At 42.5% G+C, this 27,878-nt stretch overlaps 2 protein-coding genes across 8 annotated transcripts; one reads left to right on the top strand and one right to left on the bottom strand.

The window, feature by feature from the left end:
- Positions 1-64: 64 nt before the first annotated feature.
- On the top strand, positions 65-10,316 carry LOC117413937 (selenoprotein N-like). Its single transcript, XM_034906149.2, has 12 exons — positions 65-554; positions 2,317-2,434; positions 2,811-2,941; positions 3,575-3,787; positions 4,184-4,308; positions 4,719-4,856; positions 5,249-5,330; positions 5,691-5,879; positions 6,577-6,682; positions 6,922-7,034; positions 7,517-7,618; positions 7,868-10,316. Exons 1-12 carry the CDS (start codon positions 327-329, stop codon positions 8,039-8,041), a joined length of 1,719 nt encoding a protein of 572 aa, XP_034762040.2. The 5' UTR covers positions 65-326; the 3' UTR covers positions 8,042-10,316.
- Positions 10,317-10,460: 144 nt separating this feature from the next.
- LOC117413936 (nuclear receptor coactivator 7-like) lies at positions 10,461-27,303 on the bottom strand. Of its 7 annotated transcripts, none has more exons than XM_034023402.3 (17): positions 27,164-27,303; positions 24,489-24,650; positions 20,049-20,236; positions 19,004-19,080; positions 18,430-18,537; positions 17,447-17,590; positions 16,918-17,055; positions 16,498-16,685; positions 15,425-15,711; positions 15,091-15,309; positions 14,342-14,495; positions 13,637-13,799; positions 13,335-13,439; positions 12,659-12,811; positions 12,453-12,548; positions 11,577-11,650; positions 10,461-11,286 (listed from the first exon to the last, which is right to left on the bottom strand). In XM_034023402.3, the coding sequence occupies exons 2-17, from the start codon at positions 24,548-24,550 to the stop codon at positions 11,151-11,153; spliced, it is 2,292 nt and encodes a 763-aa protein (XP_033879293.3). In that variant the 5' UTR covers positions 24,551-24,650; positions 27,164-27,303; the 3' UTR covers positions 10,461-11,150. The 7 variants fall into 7 exon arrangements, with proteins under 7 accessions (XP_033879293.3, XP_033879295.3, XP_058856257.1 ...); XM_034023404.3 differs by having other exon boundaries at positions 24,489-24,642; positions 27,164-27,283; XM_059000274.1 differs by lacking the exon at positions 27,164-27,303 and adding an exon at positions 27,057-27,157.
- Between the last annotated feature and the right edge of the window lie 575 nt (positions 27,304-27,878).

Here is a 27,878-nt window from a genome sequence, read left to right as displayed (position 1 = left end):
GGCGGTGAAATGGAGGTATTGTTTCTTTAAGAGAGTAACAACACACAGTGTAGTGCTTTCTCCCTGGGGATCTGACCAGTGGAAACGAGCACAATGCAGCTTTAAGACTGCAGTGTGGCTGACTGTTCGTGCCAGACACAATACAATACACTACACTACACGAATAACTTTCCCATGCACCGTTAGACGTTGCACAAGCAGCAGCGCTCCAAGAAAGACATCAAAGGCATCCAATGTGCCCATGGTTTTCAGAAATTGGGCCAGAGCAAGCATGGACGGTTGCAACACAGGGATATTCCGAGCCCAAGGAGGCAATTGAATGAGACATGGCCATGGACGTTAGGAAAAGAAAGAACGGCGAGAAGGAAGATTTGGCCTCGGATGATAGAAACCCGAAGTCGCCGGGAAAAGGAAGGAAAGCACCGCACCCTGAGCGCTCCCCTCGCCGCCGCTGTTCCAAACTCCTTGCCATATTGTTTTTACTTCTGTTCGTTCCGATTGCTTCGCTACTCGGAATAAAATACTACCGAGATGGGCTGCACGCTAGGCGTCACGTACGTGATTTTTTTAAAAAAATATGTATTTCTTTAAATGTATTTAGCACATTTTTGTTCTCTTTTGGAATGAAATAACTTCTTCAAGATAAACTAATATGCATTGGAAATAGGTATACATAAATAACTGTATATGATTTTTGCATTAGAATGTACATTATTTTATTTGTAATGGCACTTTGGAGGCTTCCAGGTATGTTATTACTCCATGGGGTCAGAATGGATGGCTTTTCTCTCTTGGTCGCCTTCGACCGCACAAAAGCAGTTTGCTTTTTAAGAAGATGAATGCACCAAATGCTCACTTAGGGAAACCACTGACGCGCTACTTTCGTACTCCTGAAAGTTTTATTTGAACAAGCTTTTTCCATATTGTTTTCAATATAACGTACAATTCTAAAAATAACAGTGTGTCAGACAGTGAGCGTGTATTCATGGCGTTTTGCTTTGCTGCTAAGGGATAGGGTGTGTGATAGCCTACTATAAAAAGTTACTTTGTTGCAGTAACAGCGCCAAGTCCTTTTTAAAAAAGCAGCTTTGTTCACAAACAAACGAGATATTGTTTTCATAACTGTTTAACATGGACGTTCGGTTTTAATTTATTTTATTTAGTTATTTATTTTGTAATTGCTTTTTTTTCCCCACCAAAATGTTTTAATTTGCAATGAATTAAATAAATATCCAGTTTTATGTAAAATACACTTGTTTAATCCCTGCCCCATATAAAGCTATTATTGATTAATTTTAAATGCAATACGTTATCCCTGTGGGAGAGCAGACTCGCATTTGAACCCTCGTTCACTTTAACAATGCTATTAAAATGTGTATTTGCATATGACGGTTCTGCGTTACCACCTGGTTGATTAGAACACGTATTTTAGTGAATCGTGCAGTTTATAAACGAGGCAGAAACCTTCAACCCAGACATCGCCATGGGGGAGGGGTCACATGACCGGTCTCTTTGTTAACGTGTCTGTCTCGAGTGTTGGTAGCGCCAGTATCTGATGGAGTTACATTGACCCGTTTATTATATAATTTATGAAGCTTAACTTTCTGTTGGGGTTAAATATGTGGGCAAACAAAGGACCTGACACGTGTAGCTCATCAGTGTGCCTTGAAGTAACTGCTAAGTCTAGAAGTGTTTTTTTATTGTGTGCTAAAGCTGTGTAAGCGATTTACAGTGGCTGCCACAAATTCCTTCAGGAATTCCTTCCATTCTAAATAATGTTTTAGTAAGGACTCTGTCCCTGTGTCCAGATAAATTCATTTATTTCCAAACGCAACAAAAATTGCACAACCAACTGCCAATTATCCCCAGAGTATACTCTGTTAAATCTTTGTAATGGGTTCGATAATCCCTGAACCAGAAACTGAACCAGCAAACTGCTGGCCTTCGGTATTCTATATATCGCAATTGGAGCGTCTAGAGAACAGAGTCAAATATTGTATCGGTGGGGGAACAAGTTGCAGATTTTGGCAAAATGTAACCTCAGTTGGAACCTATATATTTCATATAATTCTGTCAAAATAAAATAAGTGCCTCCGTTGAAATGCATGTGTCAGTTTTATAAGAGGGCAATGTCTCCGCTTAATTCAGCCATTCTTAAAGTCTACAGTCTTTAAAGATGCTTCGGGTTCATTTATATAGTATGTAATGAATGCGACCCCCCTGTTTGTTGGGTAACTCCAGTGGGTGTTGTGCTGAAGCAGATGCAGTGTGTGGAATACAAGCAGACAGGTCTCAGAGCTGTGTATTGTCTTTCAGGAGGCTGCCCTACACTGCCTGGGGAATGAAGGGCTGTTTCTCTTCTCCTCGCTGGACTCTGATAATGACATGTTCCTCAGCCCAGAGGAGTTTAGAACCATTGCAGAGAAACTCACAGGTGCTTTAAAAGAATTCATATTTTGCTATAGAGGCTTGTAATGATACCTGTGTGTTTGGGGGAAAAAAAGGCTTCTTTATACCTTTTCATTTGACAGTCTTACACAGAAATGTAAATGGATTATTAATACATTAAAAAAAAAGTAAAAGTCAGGGAACTGCTTTGTTGCCAGTGTCAAATTATTTAACATATGCAGCTAACCTACACTGCAAGGCACAGTTTTGGACACAAGTCTTTTTGAGCACTGTCTGTGTGATGTACAGTAAGTCAGGAAAGCTGCACAGACAGATAGAGTGGCAATAAGAATAAATAGACTTCTAGCCCATGTATTTACTGAAGCTGTAAAAGCACGGCGCCTGCTCTCTGCCTTCTCCAGGTATCTCCCCACCCGCGGAGTCCGAGGAGGAGTGGGGCCCCGATGAGAACGGAGAGAACCTCACTGTTGTGGCCAAATTCCAGCCTCTCGTGATGGAATCCATGACGAAAAGCAAAGACGGGTTCCTGGGGGTGAGTGAGAGAGAACAGAGAACCCTGGAATAACAATAGATCCCATTTCTTCATGTGAATCTGACATGGAAGACATGCTGAGGGTTCACATGTCCTAGCACCGGAGATAATAACGAGTATGATTTCTATTGAAAATCCCAACATCCATTTCAATAAATACACACACACACAAATACGCACTGTTTAAATATATATATAAGAAAAGTAAACCTATGAAGGTCGCAGAATAAAGTAGACAAGCAGACAACATTTTTTACCTCTCAGAGGTAAATGCATCATTAGGGTGTTTGATTCTGTTTCATTTTAAGATTAAACATGTTTGAACATTTAACCACTAGGATAACACATAACAAGAAGCCCTGGAGTGTGGCTGGATCCTCTAAAGCAGGGGTCTCCAAGCCTGGTCCTGGAAAGCCCCTATCCAGCAGGTTTTATAGGTGTCTTTACATCATCAGTGGCTAAAGATCTGGAACACCTGTTCATCTTGACTAATTAAGCCAATAATTGGTTCAATTAAGTAACTGAGAGATTGGTTGAAACGAAAACCAGAAGCTCTCCAGGACCAGGGTTGGAGACCCCTGATCTAAGGTGATGGTTGACCCCCCCCCCCATGTGTGCGCTGTGTCTCTGCAGGTCTCCCACAGCTCTCTGAGCGGGCTGAGGGACTGGAAGAGCCCTGCTTCCCCCTCCAGAGTCTACTCTGCCAGCCAGTTCAGAGCCTTCCTGCCCCCCAAGAACAAGCTGGAGGTGGGGGAGTCCTGGTGGCTCATCCCCAGCGAGCTCAACATCTTCACAGGGTACCTGGCCAACAACCGCTACCACCCCCCAGCTCCACGGGGCAAAGAGGTGAGGAGCGTCTTCATCAAGCGTTCCTTCCAGATCACATTCCCCTTTCTTATTCACATTGGACATGGGCTCGGGACCACATCGGTGGTCCCGAGGATCACAAATCTCAATGTCACAATGTGAAGGAGGTAACACTTTGGAGGGAAGTGTCAGAAACATAGTAATTCTGTACCAGCCTTTCAGCATTTTCTTTTTGCCCACCCATCAGTATTCTTGTGAGATTTTCAGTTTTTTTTTCTTTACAGCCAGGTATACTGGGCAAACAGTTGCTGGGCCTATTAAACTGTGAACAAATCTATCGTATTTTAAGCATGGCTTGGGACATGACCATGAAGAGGCACCTTGAAATGCCCCCCCTCGCTTTGTTTCTGCTGATTTGGTTTGTGTTTGTTTCAGGTGCTCATTCACAGTCTCCTGAGCATGTTCCACCCGCGTCCCTTTGTGAAGACCCGTTTCGCTCCACAGGGGGCAGTGGCCTGTGTCCGAGCCATCAGCAACTACTACTACGACATCGTCTTCAGGTGGGCAGGCAGAGGGACTGGGCATGCATACGTCTCTGTGTGTCACACTTAAGAGCTTTTTTTCAGAAAACAAACACCCTTGTTAATGCTCACTTGAGTGCTGCTTCAGAATATGGCCACTAGAGTTTTATGTAAACCGCTTGTCCACTTGCGATGAAACTTCCTAAGGAGATTCATGGCTCATATTTTTTCATGATGCTGCTGGTGCCAATTTATTCATTTATTGGATTTTTTTGGGCACTTCATATATGTACGTGTCATGATTGCTTACTTTTCATCACAGACACTTGAAATGTGGCGTTTATATCCTGAGGGATATACACTACCCTCCAGCAAGCACAGTGTGTGTGTGTGTGTACGTGTGTGTACATGTCTGTTGCTGACGCGCCTTCTTTTAATTGGCTCTTCAGGATCCACGCAGAGTTTCAGCTGAACGATGTTCCAGATTTCCCGTTCTGGTTCTCTCCCGGTCAGTTCACAGGAAACATCGTCTTGTCCAGGGATTCCTCCCACGTGCGTGAATTCCGTCTCTACGTTCCCAACAACAGGTCTGTGGTTGGATTTCCCTGCTCCTTTTATAACTCGGACTGAACTCTTTCAGCACCAAGTCACTAACTGCTCTGCAGACCGCACTGGCGCTGATGTTAGCTGTGAAACATTTAATAGTTTGCTTCAGTTTTCATCAGTAACGATTAACAATTACAAACACTTGCTTATATACTACATAGCAGGTACTTCAGTCTATTCAACCAACCTATTACCATATACAATGGCTGTGAGGCCCTTTGACCTCACATAGTCCATTGAAATGAATAGAAGGGCAATCCTTGCCGTTGTATAATAAGTTATTGCACATGTGAGGATGTCCTGACAGCAGACCGATGACGAAGCCTCCAGTCAGTCTGGCTGTTCTCACACTGGTCATTTCTTCTGCTCTCAGGTCACTGAATGTGGACATGGAGTGGCTGTATGGAGCCAGTGAGAGCAGCAACATGGAGGTGGATATTGGCTACCTGCCCCAGGTACAGCAGAGCTTTACTGAGGGAATTCGGACAGGTCTGTGCAGCAGGTTTTGCTGATGCTGGGTTTTTGATGGGTCAGCCTTGTCTTCACATTTCAGGTTATATGATCATTTATGTGCAGCTAATCCCTATAATCTTGCTGTATACCTATTTGGTTTGTATAACGGGAGTCCTCAATGGAAAGACTCCCATTGCACAGCAGTTTGATCCATTCCTGGTTTCACTATGAGTTTAATAAGACACACCTGACCTATGACTAATCCGGCTCAGAACCTGGAATGGGTGAAACTGCTATGCAATGGGAGTCTTGTTTCCATTCCATTTCGTTCTACCACCACATTTAATCTGCGTTTGTTACAGATGGAGCTTGAAGCCGCCGCCCCTTCGATCCCCTCTTTCATTCACGACGAGGAGGGGAATGTGATTGACAGCCTGGACGCCAACGGAGAGCCAATCCAGTTTGTGTTTGAGGAGATTGAGTGGCTCTCGCAGATCACGAGAGAGGAGGCGGGCCGGCGCCTGGAGGTCACGCTGTACCCCTTCAAGAAGGCAAGTCTCCGCCGGCAGAAAGAATGGGGCACCAGAGGGTGTTGATAGCATTAGCCTGTGTTAACTGATATGCATATGAAATATACGGGCGGCAGTGTGGAGTAGTGGTTAGGGCTCTGGACTCTTGACCGGAGGGTCGTGGGTTCAATCCCAGGTGGGGGACACTGCTGCTGTACCCTTGAGCAACTTTACCTAGATTGCTCCAGTAAAAACCCAACTGTATAAATGGGTAGTTGTATGTAAAAATAATGTGATATCTTTTAACAATTGTAAGTCGCCCTGGATAAGGGCGTGTGCTAAGAAATAAATAATAATAAATAATTAATCTTTCCCCTCCTGCCATATTGACAATGAACACTTAAGTCATGCGGTGTCCCCCTTTTATAAGACGTTATACTGTGGAGCCAATTATAAGGGTGCCCCTGTTTGCTACATATGCTAGCACACTGTCACTCATTATAAGGCGGAACACAAATAGCAGAGTCTCGGAACTAGAGCATGGCTCCCGACTACAGCATTATAAAGGAGGGGGCTGTGGTTCTCATTCAAGGGTCTCAATATGAGCTACATTTTTCATATACAGTCTATTGATCAGGTAGTCCAATGACAACACAATACAGGGTCAGTTCAAGGCTTCAAGGTTTTTATTCTCAGCTGCTGTGCACACGTTTAGTAGACCCATGTCCTTCATTGGCAGGTTTCGTACCATCCCTTCAGCGAAGCCTTTGACCGAGCCAAGGCAGAGAATAAGCTGGTGCACTCCCTCCTGCTGTGGGGGGCCTTGGATGACCAGTCCTGCTGAGGTGAAGGGGGGTGAGGGGATTGACCATCTTCATTAGCAATGCTGTCTTTCACAGAGTCAAACTCATAATATCGCCATTTTAAATTGTTTGATTGTTCATAGAGGTCATTTACCTGGATTTCTATTGTATGTTAATAAATCACTCCAGAGAGAGAGGTACAGTACAGTGCAGCTGGTATGTGATACTGGGCTAGCAGAGCTGGGTGTAATGGTTTCCTCGTCTCTCCCTCTGTGTGGCAGGTTCGGGGCGGACTCTCCGGGAGACAGTCCTGGAAAGTTCGCCCGTCCTGGCTCTGCTCAATCAGAGCTTCGTCAGCAGCTGGTCTCTGGTGAAGGAACTGGAGGAGCTGCAGGTGAGTGACTCTCTCTGGACCACACCTGGGGGCAATTCGAATTACAATTGCAGCAGAATTGTTTGTAATTTACAATTGCACTGAAAAGTAACCTGAACAACTACTCACATTAACATGTTTACTCTATTTATTCAAAATCACCCAGCAATAATCACAGCAGCAAATACTGACACACACTCCTACACACACACTGCATTTTCAATTTTAATGATACAGTCTAGTTTTGTTTTTACATCCCGATTGTGGGATATTTATTTTGCTGTTGTTTAATATCTTTAGGTTTCATAGGAAATATTACAAGTAACAATACCCATTCTTGTTTGAAAACATTCTGTTCACATTGAAATGTGAACAGGTGCATTTTCAAAGTTGAATACATTTTCTGTCTCTGATTTAATCCAGCTCGAGATAGCTTCGCAAACAGATGGGCACAGACCTATTTAAAGGCCAGGGTCAGTTGAAATGTTGTGTTTTTGTTCCAGAGCAACAAGGGTAACCCTGCCCATGCTCAGTTAGCCAGCCTGCATTTAGAGAAGTACAACTTCCCTGTGGAGATGATGGTGTGTCTGCCCAATGGGACTGTGGTAAGTCTACATTTCTATAGAGCCCTCACTATCTTTGTGTTTTTAATGCTGTATAGTATTGTACTCCATCATGTAATTATATATTTTTACAGGAAGGAACACATGAAATGGTACTCTTTTGTTGTTCTTGCGCTGTAGAATGAATTGGCTATGGTTTGAAATCACTTCCTGTGCTGTAGGTCAGATTCACTTGTCTATGTGTATGATTTAAGCCCTTTAATTGTTTTGATCCTGCTTTTTGTGTTGCAGGTTCACCACATCAACGCAAACTACTTCCTAGACGTGACTTCCATGAGACCCGAGGAGCCGGACAAGGGAAACCTCTTTGATTTCTCAGCGGGATTTGAGGACCCCTCCACTGCCACATACATCCGCTTCCTGAAGGAGGGGCTGGAGAAAGCCCGGGAGTACCTGGGGAACTAGACGGCACAGGAGAGCTTGGAAAGACTCCAATACCCCCAGTGCTCTTCCAGACCAGTCCAAGACCTTATTTCAAGGGATATAGCTAATTAAATAATTCCTAAGAAATCTGTGCAGTTTGAGCAAACAGAACGGTTCGACTTCACTTCATAGTTCTCTTGCCCAAACTGCACAAGATGAAATGTCTTCTACTGTGAGAGACCCCTGCATACAATTACTGCCCTGTCATGTTTACCTTCCCCTCATTCAGGGCAGTCTATTGTAATCGTTTCTTGATTTTCTCCCCTGTATACCGAACCAGCTGTTTAAAGTGTAGAAGGGTCGGTCTGTACAGAGGTCATTCACGGATGTTCTATGCGTTTGCACAGGAGCGAGAGTGAATTGCTTATTAGTCCAGCTGGATCACAGCCCCCCTTCAAACTCCTCATGCACACAAGAGAATAGACGCCACCTTGTTAGTCAGTGGTGGGCTCTATTACCCACTTGTTGCCCTTGTTACATGCCAGGATCCTGTAGGTTCTCTATTCAAAAACTGAAAGGATTGTAACCTCTCAAACAGGAGGTATATTGAAAGAGAGGTGTCCTGCTAGCTGCTTGGGGGTTTTCTATTGGTTGCCCAGCAGGTTCCATGGTTAGTTTTGTAGTAGTGGGGTTTAACTTACACCTAATGCCCATGCACACTCATTATATAGGTCTTTTGTTTTTAAAGAAAATAGATTTTCATTTTAAAATGGTATCTGATACTAAACAAGGCTAAAGAAATGTCTGTTTACAAGCCATGCTTACAGACTGTCTTGTACTTCCTGGGTCATTTTACCTGGAGGGTGAAGTTGTCCCCACCCCTTCAATGGCTTCTTTCCTGTCAATAGCCAATCAGCTGCTTCCCCTATTGACTGACATGCTTTTAGCCAGTAACATGCTTTGACTCAGAAGCTACTGCCGAGGTGAAATGACCAAGGAATTTCTACTATTAGGATCTGAAATTCTGCCTGGAAAGATCCCAACTGGAGTTTGTATCGGTCGAGGCAACAACTGGGATCTCTGCCGACAGAATTTCAAATTGTATTGAAGGAATATGTTGGAATTTAAAGTGGTCTTCTGGGCAATCAAAGTGGACAATCCAGCCTTTTTTGTTACATGATTTTTTTTTTTTTTTTTTCTGGTTATACCAAAAATGACAGACTGCAAAATGTACTGTAAGAATGTATGCGGTATGTATTGTTTTTATAATTTTACATTGTGTGTTTTTTATGCTGCATGGTAGACAGCCTGCTTTTTTATGTAATACCATGGTAGCCCCATAGAGGGCAGTGTAGCGTGGACATTTGGTTCTAGAACCATTGCTCTTTGTGACGGCCTGCTCTGAAAGCCCTTTGTGGGCTGGGATAGGCCTGATGTTGAGTAGTTGTGTCTGGAAGCAATGTCCCCTCTCTGCCCCTAGAAGGAGACGGTGGGTTTCTTTATATATAGAACAATACATGCAATTGAGAATATATTTCCATAGTCAAAATCCTAGTTGGAAAGTGTATTTTTCATTTTCCTTGACAGACATTTTAACAGATTTACTTTAGTTGTTGGATTTAAACGAATAAAGACATTGACAATGTTTTTTGTCTTAAACATTTGTTTACTTCACTGTCATATGTGACGCCCTGTAATGCTATTAACGCATTCACCATTCTCTCAACTACAGCAGTTAGTTGCCATTTTAATTTGCATTGTGGTCCCAGTACAGTGCTGGCCAACACTAGTCCTCAAGCATCTGAGTCTGTATCAGCCAGGAGGCAAACGTGAACCAACCCTAATGTCATGATTTTAAAATAAACTGTTCAATTACATTATATACTGGCTTGTTCAGACTTCATATTCACAGGCTAAATATGCCAGTAACACTCCCATTGCAATAAGCCACAAAGGACTTTTTATACTGTTTCAAACACTATAAACCAACTTTATTAATGCTCCTTTCTTTTTGAGCTAGATGCTTAAGCAATACTTTTAATTGCACTAAAATCGCTAGTTATGAATTTCTTGTAAAACCAACCCGACTATGTTGAGAATGTTCAATGGTACCCTTGAGTTGATACAGAAGGGCTGGAAAACAATTATTTTACTAGCTTGCTGTTCAGGAGAAAATGTGGGAGTCCACATGCATTAGAAACTGCATAAGACACATACTACCACTACTTTTAACTAGCCATGAATATGTGAATGTAATGCAATTTGCTGTATAAGCCCTTCAAAGAGCATTATGTTATTAATAAAATGTTATTTTTCACTGTTGTGTAGGACTTTTTTTTTATATATATATATAATTTTAACCACCTCTGCCCTAATCGTTACTTTTGTCTTTTTGTGAATTGTCCCATTTCAAATTCGGTTAGGTTCCTCAGTGCCTTAACTAAAAAAAAAACATTTAACAAATCATTTAGGCATTTTATTTATACACAATGATATTCATGCTTGAGCAGTTTTAACTGTGCGCAGTTTATTGTTAAAAGGAGAAAGGTCTAAAAATCATACAAATATATATAGTAAGACAGAGTTTTTAAAACCCCATCAATTGTCTGAATCAAACTAATGTAATACACACAAACAGCTTGGCAACAAATTCGCTCTAAAATGGGACGTACTGTACGGTCCACGCAGAACATAAATGAACGAATGCTGCAGCTTTAATCATGGTGGGTTGACAGGACCCTTCAGTACACAATAATCAACATGTGTTAACAACAGAAAGTGCAGTCAGAAGCTAAGTGAAACAAGTACTCTCCCAGGGTATGGAAGCAGCATCTTTGACAAGAGTGGCAGATGTGCCATGAGTGTGCAGCACAATTCTAGAAAAGAACCCCATTCTATCGCCCCGCTGCAGTAGCCCCATGGGAATATTCTAGTCCAGTACACAGCATGATCCCCAAGTCTTGGCTCTGGTATTCTCCTTGGCTCTCCTTCCAGGCGACTCCAGTGGAAGCTTGTTCACGCTGCAGTATTAATTTAGTTAACTAGTTTGGTTATACTGTGAAAGGGATGTTCACTGCAGTGCTGTGGGTGGTCCAGCAGGATGGACTTCTTGTGTCCAGTCCACCCCGGATTGTTTTTCGCGAGGGTGTTGCTAGTAGAAGTTCCACACCTCCAGCTCCAGCACTCGGAAGTCTGCCGTCTCCGACAGGGTGTCATTGTCGAAGGTGCTGCAGGGACTGCTCCACCCCAGGTAGAGGTTCTCATCCAGCCACAGCCCAAAATGACCACTGGGACAGAGAAGGAGAAGGGTTAGACCTCTCTCTGCACATCTGTGCTTCAGAGCTTCTTGTATTGTGACTCACGTGCTTCCCTCTGAACCAGGAGTACAAATACAAATGAAAAACTCTTCATACATACATCGGCTTCACTCTAGTGACTGTAAGACTTCAGCAAACTGCAATGCAGACTTGCAAGAAAAACACGAGAGAGGATATTCAAATGTGTTTTAAGGTCTTACTTATTTATAAACATACAGGCTATGAAAAAGTGGAGTAGTTGGGTGAAGACACGCCCTTACCTTCCTCCACCAATTGCAACGGAATCCAAATCGCCTTTAATGAAGAAGGAATTCGCTCCCGTCCAATGGAAACACTGCAGATACAAGAACCAATAGCTGAAGCTTAGCTTTTCCTCAATAGCACACATTCTGCACTAGAGAGAACACTGAATAGCCACACATGCCATTACATCATATTCACAGGCTCTCTTCAGACATTGAACGGATTGTTTCTCCAGCTCAGTTTTCATCCTAATGCAGGATATTACACCTCCACAACCATACTGCCTCTCCACACAGAGATCCATATTCAGTGTGTATCATTGTGTATATGGGCTAGCCCTCACATGCCTCATTCATTTGTTATGCAATCTGAATACCTGCTATGTAATCTGTAACACATACAAGCTGAATCCCACAGACTCCAATAGAAGGCTAACAGTGGGTAATTATTTGCTTGGTTAGTTCCAAGCAGGGATTCAATACTTTTTTAGTATGCATTGTTTTCCAGTGCACAAAATACCGCATTTGCAGTCTATGACACTTTAAACAGGGTGTAGCTCCTAATTGCTCGAGAGTCTACGTTCATCACTGGACTGCTATACAAATTGGAAAAAAAAGTAAAAGATGAGAACTGGTTGATAGAAAACTTTGGGCTTGTTGGTGGTACTTGAGGACCTGGCTGATCTATGAGCCATTCTGAATAGCATGACAGCAGGTTTTCACCCCCTATCTCTCTCTGTGCAATTTAAACAGTTGTGCCCAATAGTGGACCTACATCCTACTGAGGCTGTTATGACATGGAGATGCCTACGACTGTTTCATACTTGTTCATGCAACACTCTGGCTCTGGTGCTTTGAGAATCACAGAGCGGGCGCTGCTCCAGTCACATTTACCTTAAACTCCGGGTAGAAAGTGAACAAGAACGTTTCTCCCGTTCCATAGAACGAGTCGCTGAGCCTCAAAGGGTGGGAGACGAAGCATCCAAAAATCTAAAACAAAAAACAATATATCCTAATAGTTGGCAAAGTTGAGGCTATTGTTTTTCCCCCAGTATCTTTCATTGCTTTCATAGACTGAGCTTGCTCTGTGTCTCTGGTACCTGGTTGTGGAAGTCCTTTATCACCAGCAGTGCTGGGGACTCTCTCTGTGACAGCTTCCTGTAGAGAGTCTTCAGGCTGGAGCCGTGCAGGGAGGTGCTGTACGCTAACTGCCAGGAGTGGATCAGGATCCTCGGGGGAAGGTGGCTGGAGAGCTGTGTGGGGCAACAAAAACACAAGACACTTCAAACTAATGCATTTAATTGATCTCATCTTGAAGGCTGTGCTGTTCGCTATGGCTCAAAATCATAGTTATGACAGAACCACAATCCATGAAAGTAATATCTTACAGTAACAGGAAATTCATCAACAGCTTCAAGAACTTTGTTTTAGCTTGTCCCATGATTTGCCTGCATTATTTCCGGGTTGCTTGCATATCACTGATTGGAGAAAATTCTCAAAGCGATATACTCCAAAACTGTTTTCCCAAATTCTAAACAGAATACGAAACTACATTCATTTGCCAAGTTGTTTATTTCTGGCAACGTTATTGGTTGCATTTTTCCTTTCTGAAAAAAAACCCCAGAACATCTCATAGCGACAGCTTGCTGCTACATGGATAGGATGTTCACAAACTTAATGAATTTCCATACCACGTTTCATCCCAATGGGACGATGCTTCTGGTTTAGTGTGGCCCGTGTGCAGACACACGTCTGCAGGACTGCCTCACTCCTCACCTCTCGGATGTGACTCTCCTCCATGATGTTTGACTGCTCCAGGATATCCGTCAGGGCCTCCGGCTCTTTGGCCTGCTCCCCTCCACCGTCTTCCACAGAGATGATCTGGACAGAAAAGAGGGGCACCTTCATTCCACTAATGCTGCATTGCTGTGCACGTGTCTGGAGTCTTTTTTTAAAGTAGTTTCATATTGGTGCGTTTGATTGAACAGTGTCATAAAACTGGCTAATAAAGCAGGTCTTAAAGGCATGCTGTCCTTTTTAATGGAATCCAAGTATTGAATGATCTGTCAACACCTCACCTCCCAGTCCTCCACCACACGGGGAGCGCTGTGGTTCTCAGTCGGGGAGATTTCCTCCTCATCATCCACCAGCACAAACTCCTCCTCTTCCTCTTCCCCGCCCCCCTCCATGATGTACAGGTCAGGCCTCCAGTAACTCAGATAGGCATACAGCTCATCCGACCTGCCAGCAAAACCACAGGCAATATTGACACATACAGACCAGAACTGGAATCATGGTCTCTGCAGCCATCATCTTACACAGAAACATTACCTGCACTGTGCTTTGCAAAAGAAGTCGAGGCACCTACTCTATAATACATAGCTCTGCAGCCAACTGATCTAGTGTCTGCATGGTATTATAAAACACATAAGTTCTACCACTTGCTTGAAATCATTCACATATATTTAAAAATGGATACAAAGATGCTGAGTAAGTACGGGGTAAAACAGGCAACACATTTCCTGAATCGTTAGCATGCATTTTAAAACGGACACATAGATATTTAGTAAGCAAATGGTCCAAGGGTAGAAAACAGGCAGCAAGCCAGCAGGGCAGGCTGAATAATCGAGTTACTATACAAGACAACGACTGCTTGCCTGCTTGGAGGGTTTTACTTTGTTTTCTGTATTTAATGTCTATTAGAAGACATGTTGTTATTATTATTATTATTATTATTATTATTATTATTTAGCTGCAGTGGTATCACTATCCCCAGGGCGTACTTGTCCTGAGTGAGGGTGAACCAGACGTCTCGGCTCAGCTGTCTCTTGTCAGCCCTGTGCTCCGGAGAGAAGACGGATTTTCTCTTCAAGGGGACCTGGAGCCTCAGCCGAAGGAACCTCAGAGCAGAGCGGGCAGCAGGTTGCTTGGAAGGACCTGGGGAGGTTACAAAGAAGGGGCTTCTTATCACTGGGAGAAACAAAGGGTTACATATCAGTAACACTGGCCTGCTTGACTTTCTTATACTTTTAGCTCGGAACCTATTGACAGTGTGGTGAAAGGTACTTCTCCATAATCACTGTTACAGATACACTGGCACAAGCTGTGCTATGGTAGCTATATGATGGGTATTCCCTACCTGCGTAATGATCCAGGTAACCCTCTAGTTGTGGTTCTGTGGTCCAGATTTACAAAACGTCCTCAATTAAATCAAGTTTGTAGTTCATGAAACCTGTTGTTTGTTTTCGGGTTTGTTAGTTTATGGTCATTTTTCAAAGCCCTGTTTTAAAGCGTTACAGGACCCCCCTGTTTTGTGAATAGGAACCGGATTTCCTGTATGTCTGTGTACTTTTGAAGTCACAAATATATAGTAATGCAAACTGCAATAGTGATTTAATATATTATGGTCCATTTTAAATAGGGGTGATTACTTTTAAACTAGTTGTAGTTAGTATCTCTCTCTTCAGTTACTGCACAGAGTTACCTGTAGCAATGCATAACACTCACAGATCAATTCAATTTTGAGCTATACCTCTTTTGAACTGTTTGTCCAGCAGTGCGTTCTCCTTTTCATTTCCTCCAGCTTTCACCTTTTCCATACGGATGCCTTTTCCTGACCCCTCTGCTCCACCACCTCCACAGCAGAAGGTGGCAGCACTGCCCAGGACTCCTGCTCCCACATTGACATACCCCTCCTCCAGGTTCTCTCTGCCTCCAAACTCCCCCAGGCTGCCGCCCTGGTTACCAAGGCCTTTGAGGAAGAAAACAGTGAATTAACCAATTTGGAGGGTGAACTGTATTACAATATCAATTTGTCTTGTACATTACTACAGAATGTAAATGTTAAATGCGGTTTTTTTTTTTACCTTGACCAGAGTCCATGGCGGCCCATGCTGTTTGAGAATGAGCCAGGGTTTCCTGGGGACCTGTTAAACACTCCTGCCAGATGTTTTTGTCTTCAACTGACAGCTTCCGGCCTAAAAGCGAACTCAAGCAGCTGTCTGGTAGAGGGGGAGATGTGGGCAGGATGCTGCCCGTGTCCTGCTGGGGGTCTGAAGGCGAGGCTGATTTAATCCCAAGACTAGGCCTCACTCCACGTTTGAGCGACTCCAGGTTTAGCGCTTTGGGTTTTTTGACCTTCTTATTTCTCGCCCTGTGTAGACAACATTTACAGAAGACATATTCAGTTTAGTGCAGAGCTGGCAAATTAACTCCAGTTCCACTTGTTCTACAAATCTTACAAAACCAAAACAGAAAATGTTCTTTTGTTTTTATGTGAAAAATGATTCAATATTGTTAAAGAAACATACAAGAAGATGATTAGCATGCAAAGTAAGTATTCAATCACATCTTACTATCAACATGTTCAAAACGTGTTTTGAATAAAATATATAAAAAAAAAAACCAGTGTTAAGCCATCCCACTTAAAGATAATCTTGGTCTAAAATATCAGTTATCTTAGCTGATGCGTTTAAAATAACTTATCATTTTCTGTTTCAGTCATTACATCCTAGGCACTGAAAAGTTACAAACACCCCTGTGGACTCAATAGAGCGCTTATAAAAGCTGACCATGGTATTTTTGCATGGTATTTTGCAGTGTTCCCACGCTTTTCCCATAGTTATACTATGCATTAACCATAGTCTACCATGTTTTTGAATGTGCTTTACCTTACCTCTCTGGGCTTTACAGTGCTTACCTATGTGTAACCATGCTTTTACTATACTTTTCACATTTTGCTATGCTTTTACTGTGAGAAACTTTTATAAGGGGGTACAGCTGATACACCACAGAGTAACCAACACTCTGCCCTTAATAAACCTAAGAAATGCAACAGGTGTTCTGTGTTTAATGCAGATGCTGGCAGGACCCTCTAGTATGGTATGGAGCGCTTGGTGAGAGGGAAGCCTGTCCTGTCCCTCAGGGAAGCTGCACTCACAGTGGGGAGGCTCTGGTGAAGAAGTGCACCCCAGAGATATCGCTGAAGAAGGAGACCGAGACGAGGCTGTCGATGGCACAGGACAGCAGGTACTCCTCACAGCCGTGCTCGAGCACCAGGGGGTGGGACTTGTAGGGGTCGAAGAAAATCTTATTGGGCGTGACGAGCAGGATCCCTGTGACCACGCCCTGGAACCCAGAATCAGAACCAATCAGTTACACAGGAAGTAAAACCATGGCAATGGCAGCAAAATGATATTTGAAAACAAATGTGTCAACACTTATGGGCGCCACTCGATGTATTTATCCAACGCCAGCCAATAAAAAAGATACTAACATTAAAAGAATACTTTATATGCGCCATACAAATCACAATTTCTGAAGCAAGCTTTCAAAATGACCACACAGGGAGCGGTCCGACCTTCCTGTCGGTGATGTAGCGGCACCACAGCTTCAGGTAGCGCACGGCGACAGGCTCCTCCTCCTGGGCGGGAAAGCACTCTGGGGGCAGGGCCAGCAGACAGAGCTGTCCATCAGGCATTGGGACTCCCTCCACGTCCTGCACACAAAAAGACAGTCTGGAACCTTGGGAGCACCGGCGTGTCAATGCAAAGTCCCTGAAGATCAGTTTTCACAATAGGCCAACACAACTGGGCTAGACTCACCGCTATACTTTAAAATCAGACGAACCATCATATTTCTATTTTCACCTAGTGCTGAAACAAAATCTTTGGAAACTGAGAAATTTCAAACAGAAAAAAAAAAATGTGTTTAGTGGTAAAAATGTCTGGGGGCTTTTTTGCTTCTTTCCTGAATCGTAACTCGTCAGGATGTCTATATGACTGAAGCAGGGTCATTAATTCTGACCAGATCACAGCTCATGTAAACAGTGAGAGAAAACCCTACACAATGCATGGAACCCCCTTGCCCTGGCAGCCAGCTCTTCTTACCAACAGCTTGTCATACTCCGCATCTAGGGAAGGAGTCAGAGGGCTGCTGGGAGGACAGGAAGTGGGGCTGTCAGCGGCTCGATCATCAGGAAGAGACACAGCACCCTGAGGCGACGGCAGCTTCAGATATGGAAGATACAGCCGCTGTGAGACAAGCAAAGAGACCTGCATCAGAGGAAGCCAGAGCTCCAAGCATAAGCCACAAGAACGCCTGCTATGCTACATCTATAGTATAGTGTATAAAGGAGTAGCTCAGTTGTGGTCCTCACCCAAGGACTAGAAATAACCTCATCGTCACAGCAATCGAATCAGAGTCCAGCCAAAGGCGTGGCGGGACCCTGTTTAGATCAGTGATTTGTTCAGAGTGCTGATCGGGGAGGGGGGGATGTTATGTCAGTAACACCCATCTCCTGGCAACGCTGTAAATTCAATATTAGACCTATCAGTATGACAAAAAGTTGACAACCATGACTTACAACACTGTATATAATAGCACAGAATATGAAAATTGGATATGTGGTATTAAATGATAAGTGGCCTCAACTATATCCCTGTGTTGTCACTGGAAATTATGTTTTTATAAATTACATTTTTATAACTGTAATATGCCCTTCGATATTTCTAGAGTTATTTTAAAATGTGTTTTATAAATGTGCTGGTCAATTCACCCATCTGGTAACTGCGATCAGCCAGTAATTCTTTATGATAGAGCACGGTGTGGATACTGGGTCAGTGAGTCTGCTATACTAAGCGTTTACAAGCCGTAGGGTTAAAAACCAGGACAATGTACTTGTATCTAGCGTCAGGGCATTACAGAGACATACTACAAGTCTGCAATCAAACATCAGTTTAATTTTCCTTTTCACAAAAAAAAAAAAAAGGTTCAAATTGCACACTGGAGTACAACGTTTTGAGAAACAGGAATCACATGGTGCACTGGCCTGTACCCCTGCAATTTAAAACATAAAGACCCCGCACAGTACCTGTCCTGGCAGCAGTGTTTGAGTGTACAGTCGGTTCCATTTCATCAGCTGGCTTGGGGTGGTGTGGAACTGGGACGCTACACTGAACAGAGTGTCCTTGGAATGCACCTTGGAGCAAAACAAACACTCAGGACATACCGTACACGACTGCAGGGCTTGACAGCTATCGCAGTCCTCATCCTTCACAATCATATACATTTATATTTCATCACTGCCTATAAACCACTCAACGATAGTATCTGCATTAATACCAAAATTCTACATTGAAGACACTGAGAAAGATTTCAAAATGTTTTGTCAAGGAATGGTATACGTTTCTTTTAGTACTGTTATGTAATTCTATGACAATTGGAGTTTTGAAAATAACAAGTGGGTTGATTTGCACACTTTGGCATGCAGATAGCCAATAAAATGTTTGTGTTTCAGGAAAGATCTTCTGCTAAACAGATTGTGGAATTATAAAAATAAAATAATCCCAAGGGGTGTTGCTGGAGTATTTTAAGACAAGAGGCACATTAGAGCGACACAGACTGGTGGAAATCAACACTAATCCTGTAATATCCACAGCACTCACTGTGTATTCAACTGTTCCGTGAGGCTGATCCCAAACTGCGCCTTTAGCCTTTGTTTCTTCTTGCAATGAAAGGGAATCTAAAGAAATAAAAAAGAATGGTTCCTTTAAACTGCGAGTTCAGAGGACTGGCTTTTTGTAAGCCTTGCAATGCAATTGTTCTATTCAGAAGCACACTTCAGCACAAGTAATTCAGTTAAAGGGGAGCACATAAGTGTCCTTGTCATAAAAAATTAAAACTTCAGAAACAGTTAAATATTAGCGCATATGGTTTATATACTTCCTGTATCTTCAGCAAATTTAATATATATATATATATATATATATATATATATATATATATATATATATATATATGAGAATAAAACAAGGAAACACCTGCAATATGTACTAGTTTACACTTTTTGTAAATGCACCATCCCTCACAAGTTATGCAAATAGAATGTAAGACATGCATTCTGTCACATAACAAGACTGCATCTCCCTGTGTCCGTCACGCCCAGCTAGACAGCACATGTATGAGGGCTGACTTCGGCAAAATACATCTCAAGTAACTCAATCCTGTCAGAGCACAGTTAAGAGTCCGGAACTCCAAAGCTGTTTCTGAATCAGAAAGCACTGAGCCGAGACGGCTAAGGTGGAACAATGGCTCTGCTGTGTCTGTGTACAAGACTGTGAAACACACAGGCCTTGATACAAACACAACCGGGCTCCTTCAATCAGCCTCACAGTGCCGCACACTAGAGCAAAACCCTCTCAGTGTCTGTTCCAGGGTCCAGCCTGTGTAAAGCAGTGCTAACCCAGGTTTTATATTATCTTATAAAACTAGAACCACTAGCACCTCGCCCAGTTATACCGGCCCCTGGAAGACCAAGGCCAGCCCTTGAGTTTCTCCTACAGTAAGGTACACTGCAGGAGAAACACTGCCTGCCGATTTTGCCTCCCTAGCCCATGGAGGCGTCGAGCCTATGCGACGCTCCCTGTGGAATCCCCAGCGATTTCATTCTCCAATTTCTTTCCCACTCAGTTTAAATGCAGCTGGCTTTACCCATTAAGTAGTACTTGCGGAGCTCCGGGTGGCGGATGGGTCTGGTGTGAAGGCCGCTCCTGTTGGGGTTGTTCGGCGGCGTCCAACAGGGGTCGCTGTCCTCCCCTCTCTGCTGGCTGCTCGGAGGCTGGACTGAGGGGCTGGAGGGGCAGTCAGCTATCTGCGGGGTGCTGTTCAACTTGCCTAGCCTAGAAGTGAGATTTGTTATATAGCATTAAAGCGCTTTAACATTTCCTTTCTTTAAGGAGTGACTTTGCTACAATTGAGACTGAAAAGTTCCTACAATGAGTGAGACTTGGCATGTCTGGGTGTCAGTTCAGTTCTGCTGTAACCACTAGTTGGATTTTAGACCAAACTATAGTTGGTGAGATGACATTTCACACAAGTTATGAGCTATTTAAAAATGTTTCTGAATAAAAAAAAAACTGTTTGTATGGCTGTCCTTTAACTGAGGGAAAAGGGGAAATAAAAAATAAAAACAGTAGAGGGTGAGGAAGGGCGTGCTGCAAAAGCAAATATGAATATATATAGTCATACGAATTAATAAACCTGCCTCTCATCACAACAGTAAAATACCACATCTTACAATAAATAAATCAATATGCTTTACAAAATAGAACTTTCCAGAATTTCAGTTGGTTTACTCTGCCCATTCACTTCCTGTGTTACACATTAAAGAACCCCACCTGACCCCCTTAAGGCCTTCTAAAGTCAAACGTTTTGGAGCCTCGACCTGAAACTTTTCATTTAGAAGGCAAACATATGTCAGAAGACAAGTTTAAAAACATAATCACTACAGCATTTTTTTTTTAATATACAAAAGATAAATCTAAAAATAAATGCATGCTTCAGTTCAGTTCTTTGCTTTTAACACTGCTAAAAAGACACAGAACAGAAGGCTGTCAGAATGACATCACTCCCGGCCTCCTACCTGAAATCACAGGGTGTCCTCTTTCAACCACAGCCAGATCTGTTGCTCTTGCCTTTTCTAGACTGGGCCCAAGACAGCCCCTGCATATTTACACTCTGCTGGTGTTCAGGCAGGAAAACAAGTACAGATTCCAGAAATGCTTTTATGTACAGTACAAAGCCCCAGAGTTGATTACTGAATTCTCTTTAAGAACCCGACTTAAAAAATAGAACTCCCTCAGGCGTTCCAAAGTGCTTTGTTGTAAACCCCACAGCCTGTTCTGGAACACTGAATTGATCCCTAGTCTCCCCAAGCATGCATGCTACAGCAGCATCCGTAATGCCAGATCCTTTACATGCACTTGCACGTACCCTACAGAGAGTGCAAGCAGAAAACTAAAGCAATCTCATTTCACCACCACCAGCAACCAGCACTAACTCTGTTACCATTCATTTCATTTGCAATACACTTGGAACCAATACGCCATATTAAAAGCAGCTGTGTGGACTGAGCTGCCCACATACAAAACAAGCAAATGCCATCTAGCAAAATGCAAGTACACAATACATACATTTCCGTCACGGAAGAGATGGGCTGGCTAGTTCGTAGAGGATGCTGTTCTTTTTTTTTCTTACTGCTGCTTGCTTGCTTGCTTGCTTTCAACATAACAAATGCAGCTTTGCTCACTCCCATGAGAAAATCTGTCCTCCACCTTACCTTAAACACACGCAAACACACACACACACACACACACACACACACACACACACACACACACACACACACACACACACAATAGCACTGCAGTGGAATATGCTTCAAGACTGAGCTTGTTCAGTCTTGGTGAATGACGGTGGAATATTCAATCTGCTAGACCACTTCTCTGCCATTATCTGCACTTAGCTTTGATAGCTCGATACATTAAAAAAATGCTAGCCTTTTCAGCTTTATAGATTGTAAGTCACGTCCACATTAGAACCTTGAAGGGGCGATAATGAGTTTCTAAGCATTTGAAGGTTATAATGCATAATGAAAAACATCCATAATAGAAAATATTTTTTCTTGAACAGTATATTCCTGCTACAAAGTATGATAGTTTCTGAATATGTTGTGTTATTATTATTATTAATCAGCAGTAGTGGTAGTATTGATAATAATAATAATAATAATAATAATAATAATAATAATAATAATAATAATAATATAGGCAGCACAATGCTGCTTGAACTGAGAAAAGGATCCTTTTCCAAACCAGTCATGTGGTTTCAAAACACAAACTAATTATACTTTCACTTTTGCTGCCATTGATGACTCATCACCTCACCTGTCTTACTTGCCTTTAAAAGGGAGACCAGAGAAAGAGCTACACCAGCTGCGATCAACCTACTGTATGTTTGCTGCAAGGCACAGCATTTCCTTAGAGCAGGTACAGCATTAACACAGAACAGGGCTTTGTTTGGCAGGTATTATGAAACCTTCTCTTTACTGGCATGAATGGTTATACAAGTTCACAAGAAGCGTATAAAAAGGCAGTGCAGTAAGCTTCAAAATGAACAGCAGTAGGCATTCTCTTGAGATGCACCCGTTCATCAAAGCTTCCGCCAAGATCTCCATTCATTATCGCCACTGTGTGTGGCAGTGCTGCACAAACCGCTTATCCGATTATTCGGATCAAGCTCTCCACGGGTGAGGGTCATTGTTGTTCACTGGGCTAATGTACCACTCAAAGTGAAAACACTGCTTGGATCTGTGTGGAGTGCTGTCCTCCACAGCAATCATCACAAACCCTCACCTGATTGTCAGCACCTGATTTCTGTGGCGAGAGCAATCCAAATAATCGAAGAAGCGGTTCGTTCAGCACGAGCGTGTGGTGTAAAGGTAAGATGAAACTGAGGTCTTTTTAAACGTGGCAGGTTTTCATCTTGACTTCAATTTCAACACCGCTGAAAAGACTCAGCAGCCGTGAACACTTAAGTTTGGGATATGCTAAGGGGTCCTAAAACAAACAAACAAACAAACAAACAAACAAACAAACAGTGAACCCACATGACTGTGGATTTGTCTTTGATAAAATAAACACACAAGAAAAAATAAAGCATACCTTGCAGTGTATTGAAATATTTCCAGCAGGCAACTAAACAAGCCCAGTTTTTAAATTACAGACCACATGGTTGCGTGCTCTTTTGGAGGTCTTGTTGGTAAGCCCACTGTTAATATGATTCCAATAATATCACAACCTGTCTGCTGAAGTTCCCCTTTCTATACCCATAAGTAAACTGAAACCACACAGTCACCATCTGATTCTTACAAGCCTATTTTTATATGGTAAAGCATAGTCAAGCATTGCAGAGCCCAGAGAGGTCTGGTAAAGCATAGTCAAGCATTGCAGGGCCCAGAGAGGTCTGGTCAAGCATAGTCAAGCATTGCAGAGCCCAGAGAGGTCTGGTCAAGCATAGTCAAGCATTGCAGAGCCCAGAGAGATCTGGTCAAGCATAGTCAAGCATTGCAGGGCCCAGAGAGGTCTGGTCAAGCATAGTCAAGCACTGCAGAGCCCAGAGAGGTCTGGTCAAGCATAGTCAAGCATTGCAGAGCCCAGAGAGGTCTGGTCAAGCATAGTCAAGCATTGCAGAGCCCAGAGAGGTCTGGTCAAGCATAGTCAAGCATTGCAGAGCCCAGAGAGGTCTGGTCAAGCATAGTCAAGCATTGCAGAGCCCAGAGAGGTCTGGTAAAGCATAGTCAAGCATTGCAGAGCCCAGAGAGGTCTGGTAAAGCCAGGATACCCATTAGAAATGCAATAGTGGTTAGATGGTATTGTGAGGCCTGTTTGTTCTAAAGCTAACTACACCCATATAATAAGCAAATCATGAGATTTACAAGGTTTTGAAATGTTTTCTGTTGTGTGAATGCATACTACTGTGTATATTCGCAATTTGTTTTATGTTAATAACTGTAATGTAAAAACGATGCCTATTCATTTTGCACAGTGGTAGTATCTTTGAAGCAGACTAAATGAATTCAGTCTCAGAGCTGACAATTAGAACTGTAATTAAATGAAATACATCTTAAATTATTTAAGACAGAACTGAGAGCTAAGTAGAAGTAGCAGCCAGTACAGACAATCACTCCGGTGGTGTTAAATTTCATTGACTCGCCAACACTAGCCATCATTACTGCTAACAAAGGAACAGCTGTGTGTTCTCTGGCACGCTTGTGAAGTCTGTTGAGACGACAGGGCTGCACTCAGTGCAGAATGCAGCTCAGATTTACAGGCTACAGCAGCTCATGTGATGCTGTTTTCAGTTCGTCTTTAACTTTTCAGATTGCTGCTGAAGTACACTGTGCAGTTGTTATATTGTTGATAGAAATTCCTTGCCTTCAGGTTTTCTCTGGTGTAAAATTCACTTCGGTTTGTGAGGAAAATAAAATGAAATAATAAATAAATAAAACAGAACACAGTAGATCCTCAGTTCCAGTAATTATGCTTTTCCCATGATTATATTTCAGTTTTCCATTGGTTTGCCCTGATTTACCTTGACTTGACGTTGTTGAAATAGCTCTTGTGCCTCTCCTGTCGCCGTGGGTTACGGTCCATGGCCCCTCATTCGCTCAGCAGACTTGTCACTCTTGCCCTTTTCAGCTAGTCCCACCTCCCTCAGTCCTCATCACGGACAGCCTTGTTCCAGTCTACACCCCTGACAAGACAAGCACCCCGAGTGCCGGAGACAGGAAGGAAAGCAATGCAAATGCACCGTCACATCCTCAACCCATATCTAACAAATACTGGCTATGAATGGCATATTAAATCAAGTCTGCATCCATTCTGAGGTTCTGTTCTGTCGCATCACTCTTTCCCCTTTAGCTACCTCTAACAGGTATTTAGCCTGAAGGGCTGATTTGATGATTAGCACTGTCTGTGATCCCTATATCCAAAAGAATTATATGATATGGTACCTTTTGACTATGTTGTTCTATAGAAAATGCCATTGTCCCAGGAACTAAATTCATGATCCATATCGTACAGCCCTGGCGGCCAATGGATTATTCACCAGGTTGTGTGCTTAACACCATCAACTTAACACTGACCCATCAGTTAAGTAAAGCTATTGTAATACAGACTCTACATTTAAAACTAGGTGATCCAGGAGGTCAGAGGCCAGTATTGGAGCTGCTTGCTTTCTTGTTTAATCAGTTTTGGCTCAGCTGTATTGAAATCTGCAGTTTACAAAGGCAACCACTGTCTCTACCCTGATCTGCAGCCCACTTGCCTGTCTCCCTGCCCAGAACGAGAAGCCCTTTCCTATTCCATTCACATGCTGCGGTCTGATCAGTGCCAATTACAGTGCAACACTTTCAGCACTGGCAGGAGCCTGCGAAGCATGCTGATCACCATTTGTGCACACTGTAATAGAATACAGTGTCACCAGAAATGAGTCAGGCAGTTACCCTGCTTCAATACCCATAGTTATTTACAATACATTGTATTTGTATAACTAGTACCGTGGAAAACATGACGATGCATGCTACAAAAGTATTATCTTCACATCTTGCACCAATGGCAGATCTTTTTATTTTATTTTTACTGGAGAAACAAATTCTTGGTTTGCATTTTTGTCTTGCATTTTGAAGTTATGCAGTGCAAACTGTGGCCTTCAATTTGACAATAGAAATCATCTTTCTGTATCTCCACTCCACTTTATCTGAAGATAAAAGACCTGTTAATCCTACAAAAGGACTTTTAGCTGCAAAGACAGCAGCTTCTTTGCCTGTTAAACCTATTTGCCACTTTGGCCCAATTCAATGAACTTTTAGCTTTAGGAAAATAAAATAAACGGAACTACTGCAGAGCAACTTGTATTTCTGCAGAGGGCTCAATCTGAATAATCACTTTGTGCAGCACTAGTAATAATGCAGCAAAAATAGTTATCTGGTAGTTTTGTGGTGCATTAGGAAAATGAATAGCTAGTTAATCAGAGAGACTGCAGTGCCTTGGTGTAAGCCCACAAACAGGATGACAAACTCTTTCCAGTCCGACTTCATTTTTTCTTCTTGTTCAGTAAGGCTGTTCTGCTCTGCATCACTCTGATTACAAATGCATGAGTCAGTAGTGATTCACAGCCTCCTTCCAACACTCTCACCTCTATCCTACTGAAGAAGCCCTGCTGAAAATGACTCAGTCACTGGTTTCTTACTGGATATAACACCCCAGCACGTGTTTACAGCAATTACATTAATTTAGCAGAGTAGACTGCCAGGGACTAAATCACAAAAGTAGTAATTACTTAGAAGCACCATACAACTTACTGCTTAGGGTTTGACTGCTGACTACTGGCGTTTAGCACAGCAGTATGGGGTAGTAACTTAGCAGTACTGGACCCATTAGTACTTTTTTGTAAAGAGGAGAACACATTGAGATATTAGGGAACAATATTCTAGTAGAACTTTAGCATCGTGTATGGCGCCACCTGATGGTTGTATATTGTAATTACTCTATTTTACCATTTTGGTGGTTGAAGCCCTGCCTTACCTTGGAACCTCACTTAACTCCTAGGTCTCAGCCTGAGGTAGTGTATAAATGCTTGTAAAGAATATATATAATTTTGACAATAATAATTCAGGACTGAAAGGGTTAAAGGGTTGCTTGTGACCAGTTCGTTGCGTTCAATCTGGCTATAGGGCTTTAATGGTGTATTCATCAATACCAGAACCCTGTCATAATTACATATTCCATGCATCACAGAACCGTTAGACGTGACTGCAATAATACAGTCCGTTATGGTGGTGTGACTATACACTCTCAAATCGTAATTCCGATACATTGCATCTTCTTACAATGAAATGCACCTACTCTCATAAGTTTATGTTATATAGCGACAGTATATCGCTGTTTTTTGTTTTACTCTGGCAGCTTGCCTTAAATAAATGCGTGTCCCAGGCGTGTACCGTGCCTATCATGAATTGCAATTCAGACGCGATTTTTAATTTGTCATAATCCACGAATGGACTCTATCAGTACAGGTCAAAATCCGATATCAAATTAGCACTGACATTGACCTACAATCCTCTACTCTTGTAAGTAAGGAAGCCTATATGACGCTTACCTCATTTACAAAATGATAGCGTCTGGTTTCTGCTCCCAATAAAGACATGAATCAACCACGGATCTATTTAAATCGCTTAGTCTACTCGTCAATATTATAACACACACCTGTTATGCAGAAGTCACTGAAGTGACACAGCTCCTGGACGGACCACAGAGCTTCATGTTTTGTTTCTGCGTGTGAATCGGATGTTGCTTCTGAAAACTGAGCAGTTCAGCGTCGAGCTCCGCCCCTCCCTACTCTTAAAGTGACATTGACGTGTTTTTTTTTTTTGGCGACTATCGGTTCCAAGAAGGGTCAAATATATTTTGGGTCGTTACATAATTATATGACAGTGCCCTTTACCATACATTTTGAAGTTTACGTTTTTACAATCAGAACCTCTCATTGGCTTTAATATCATAGACAGGTACATAACGATATGCAAATATCAATCCAATAGTAATTGTTAAGTGCAAAAGGGGCAATTATGCCCTTCATTTTACGCTCCCAAATTAGTTTCGCAATGGGGACTGTGTTTGCCAATCCTGGTAACGTACATACAATAGTGGGCGCGTTAAGTGTGGCGCTAAGTTAATTAACGCACCTTTTGAAAGTATTTTTTTACAATCTACATAACAAGAAATACTTGTCAATCAGGTAGTTTTTAACATTCTAAAATGTTTTATGTATAAATAACTAATACAAAAATAAAATTTTAAAAAAACCCTGACGTTATGCGGGTATACTGACAGGGGGACCCCGTTTAATCCCGCAGTGTCGTCACAGATAGAGCGACCCCTCAAACCGGCAACACAGTTTGCGTCCTTTCCCAGCTTATAC

This window comes from Acipenser ruthenus, chromosome 25, assembly GCF_902713425.1.
Source record: "Acipenser ruthenus chromosome 25, fAciRut3.2 maternal haplotype, whole genome shotgun sequence".
Classification (NCBI taxonomy): Eukaryota; Metazoa; Chordata; class Actinopteri; order Acipenseriformes; family Acipenseridae; genus Acipenser; species Acipenser ruthenus.
Note: the sequence above shows the minus strand (reverse complement) of the source record. Positions and strands in the feature narration are given on the sequence as shown.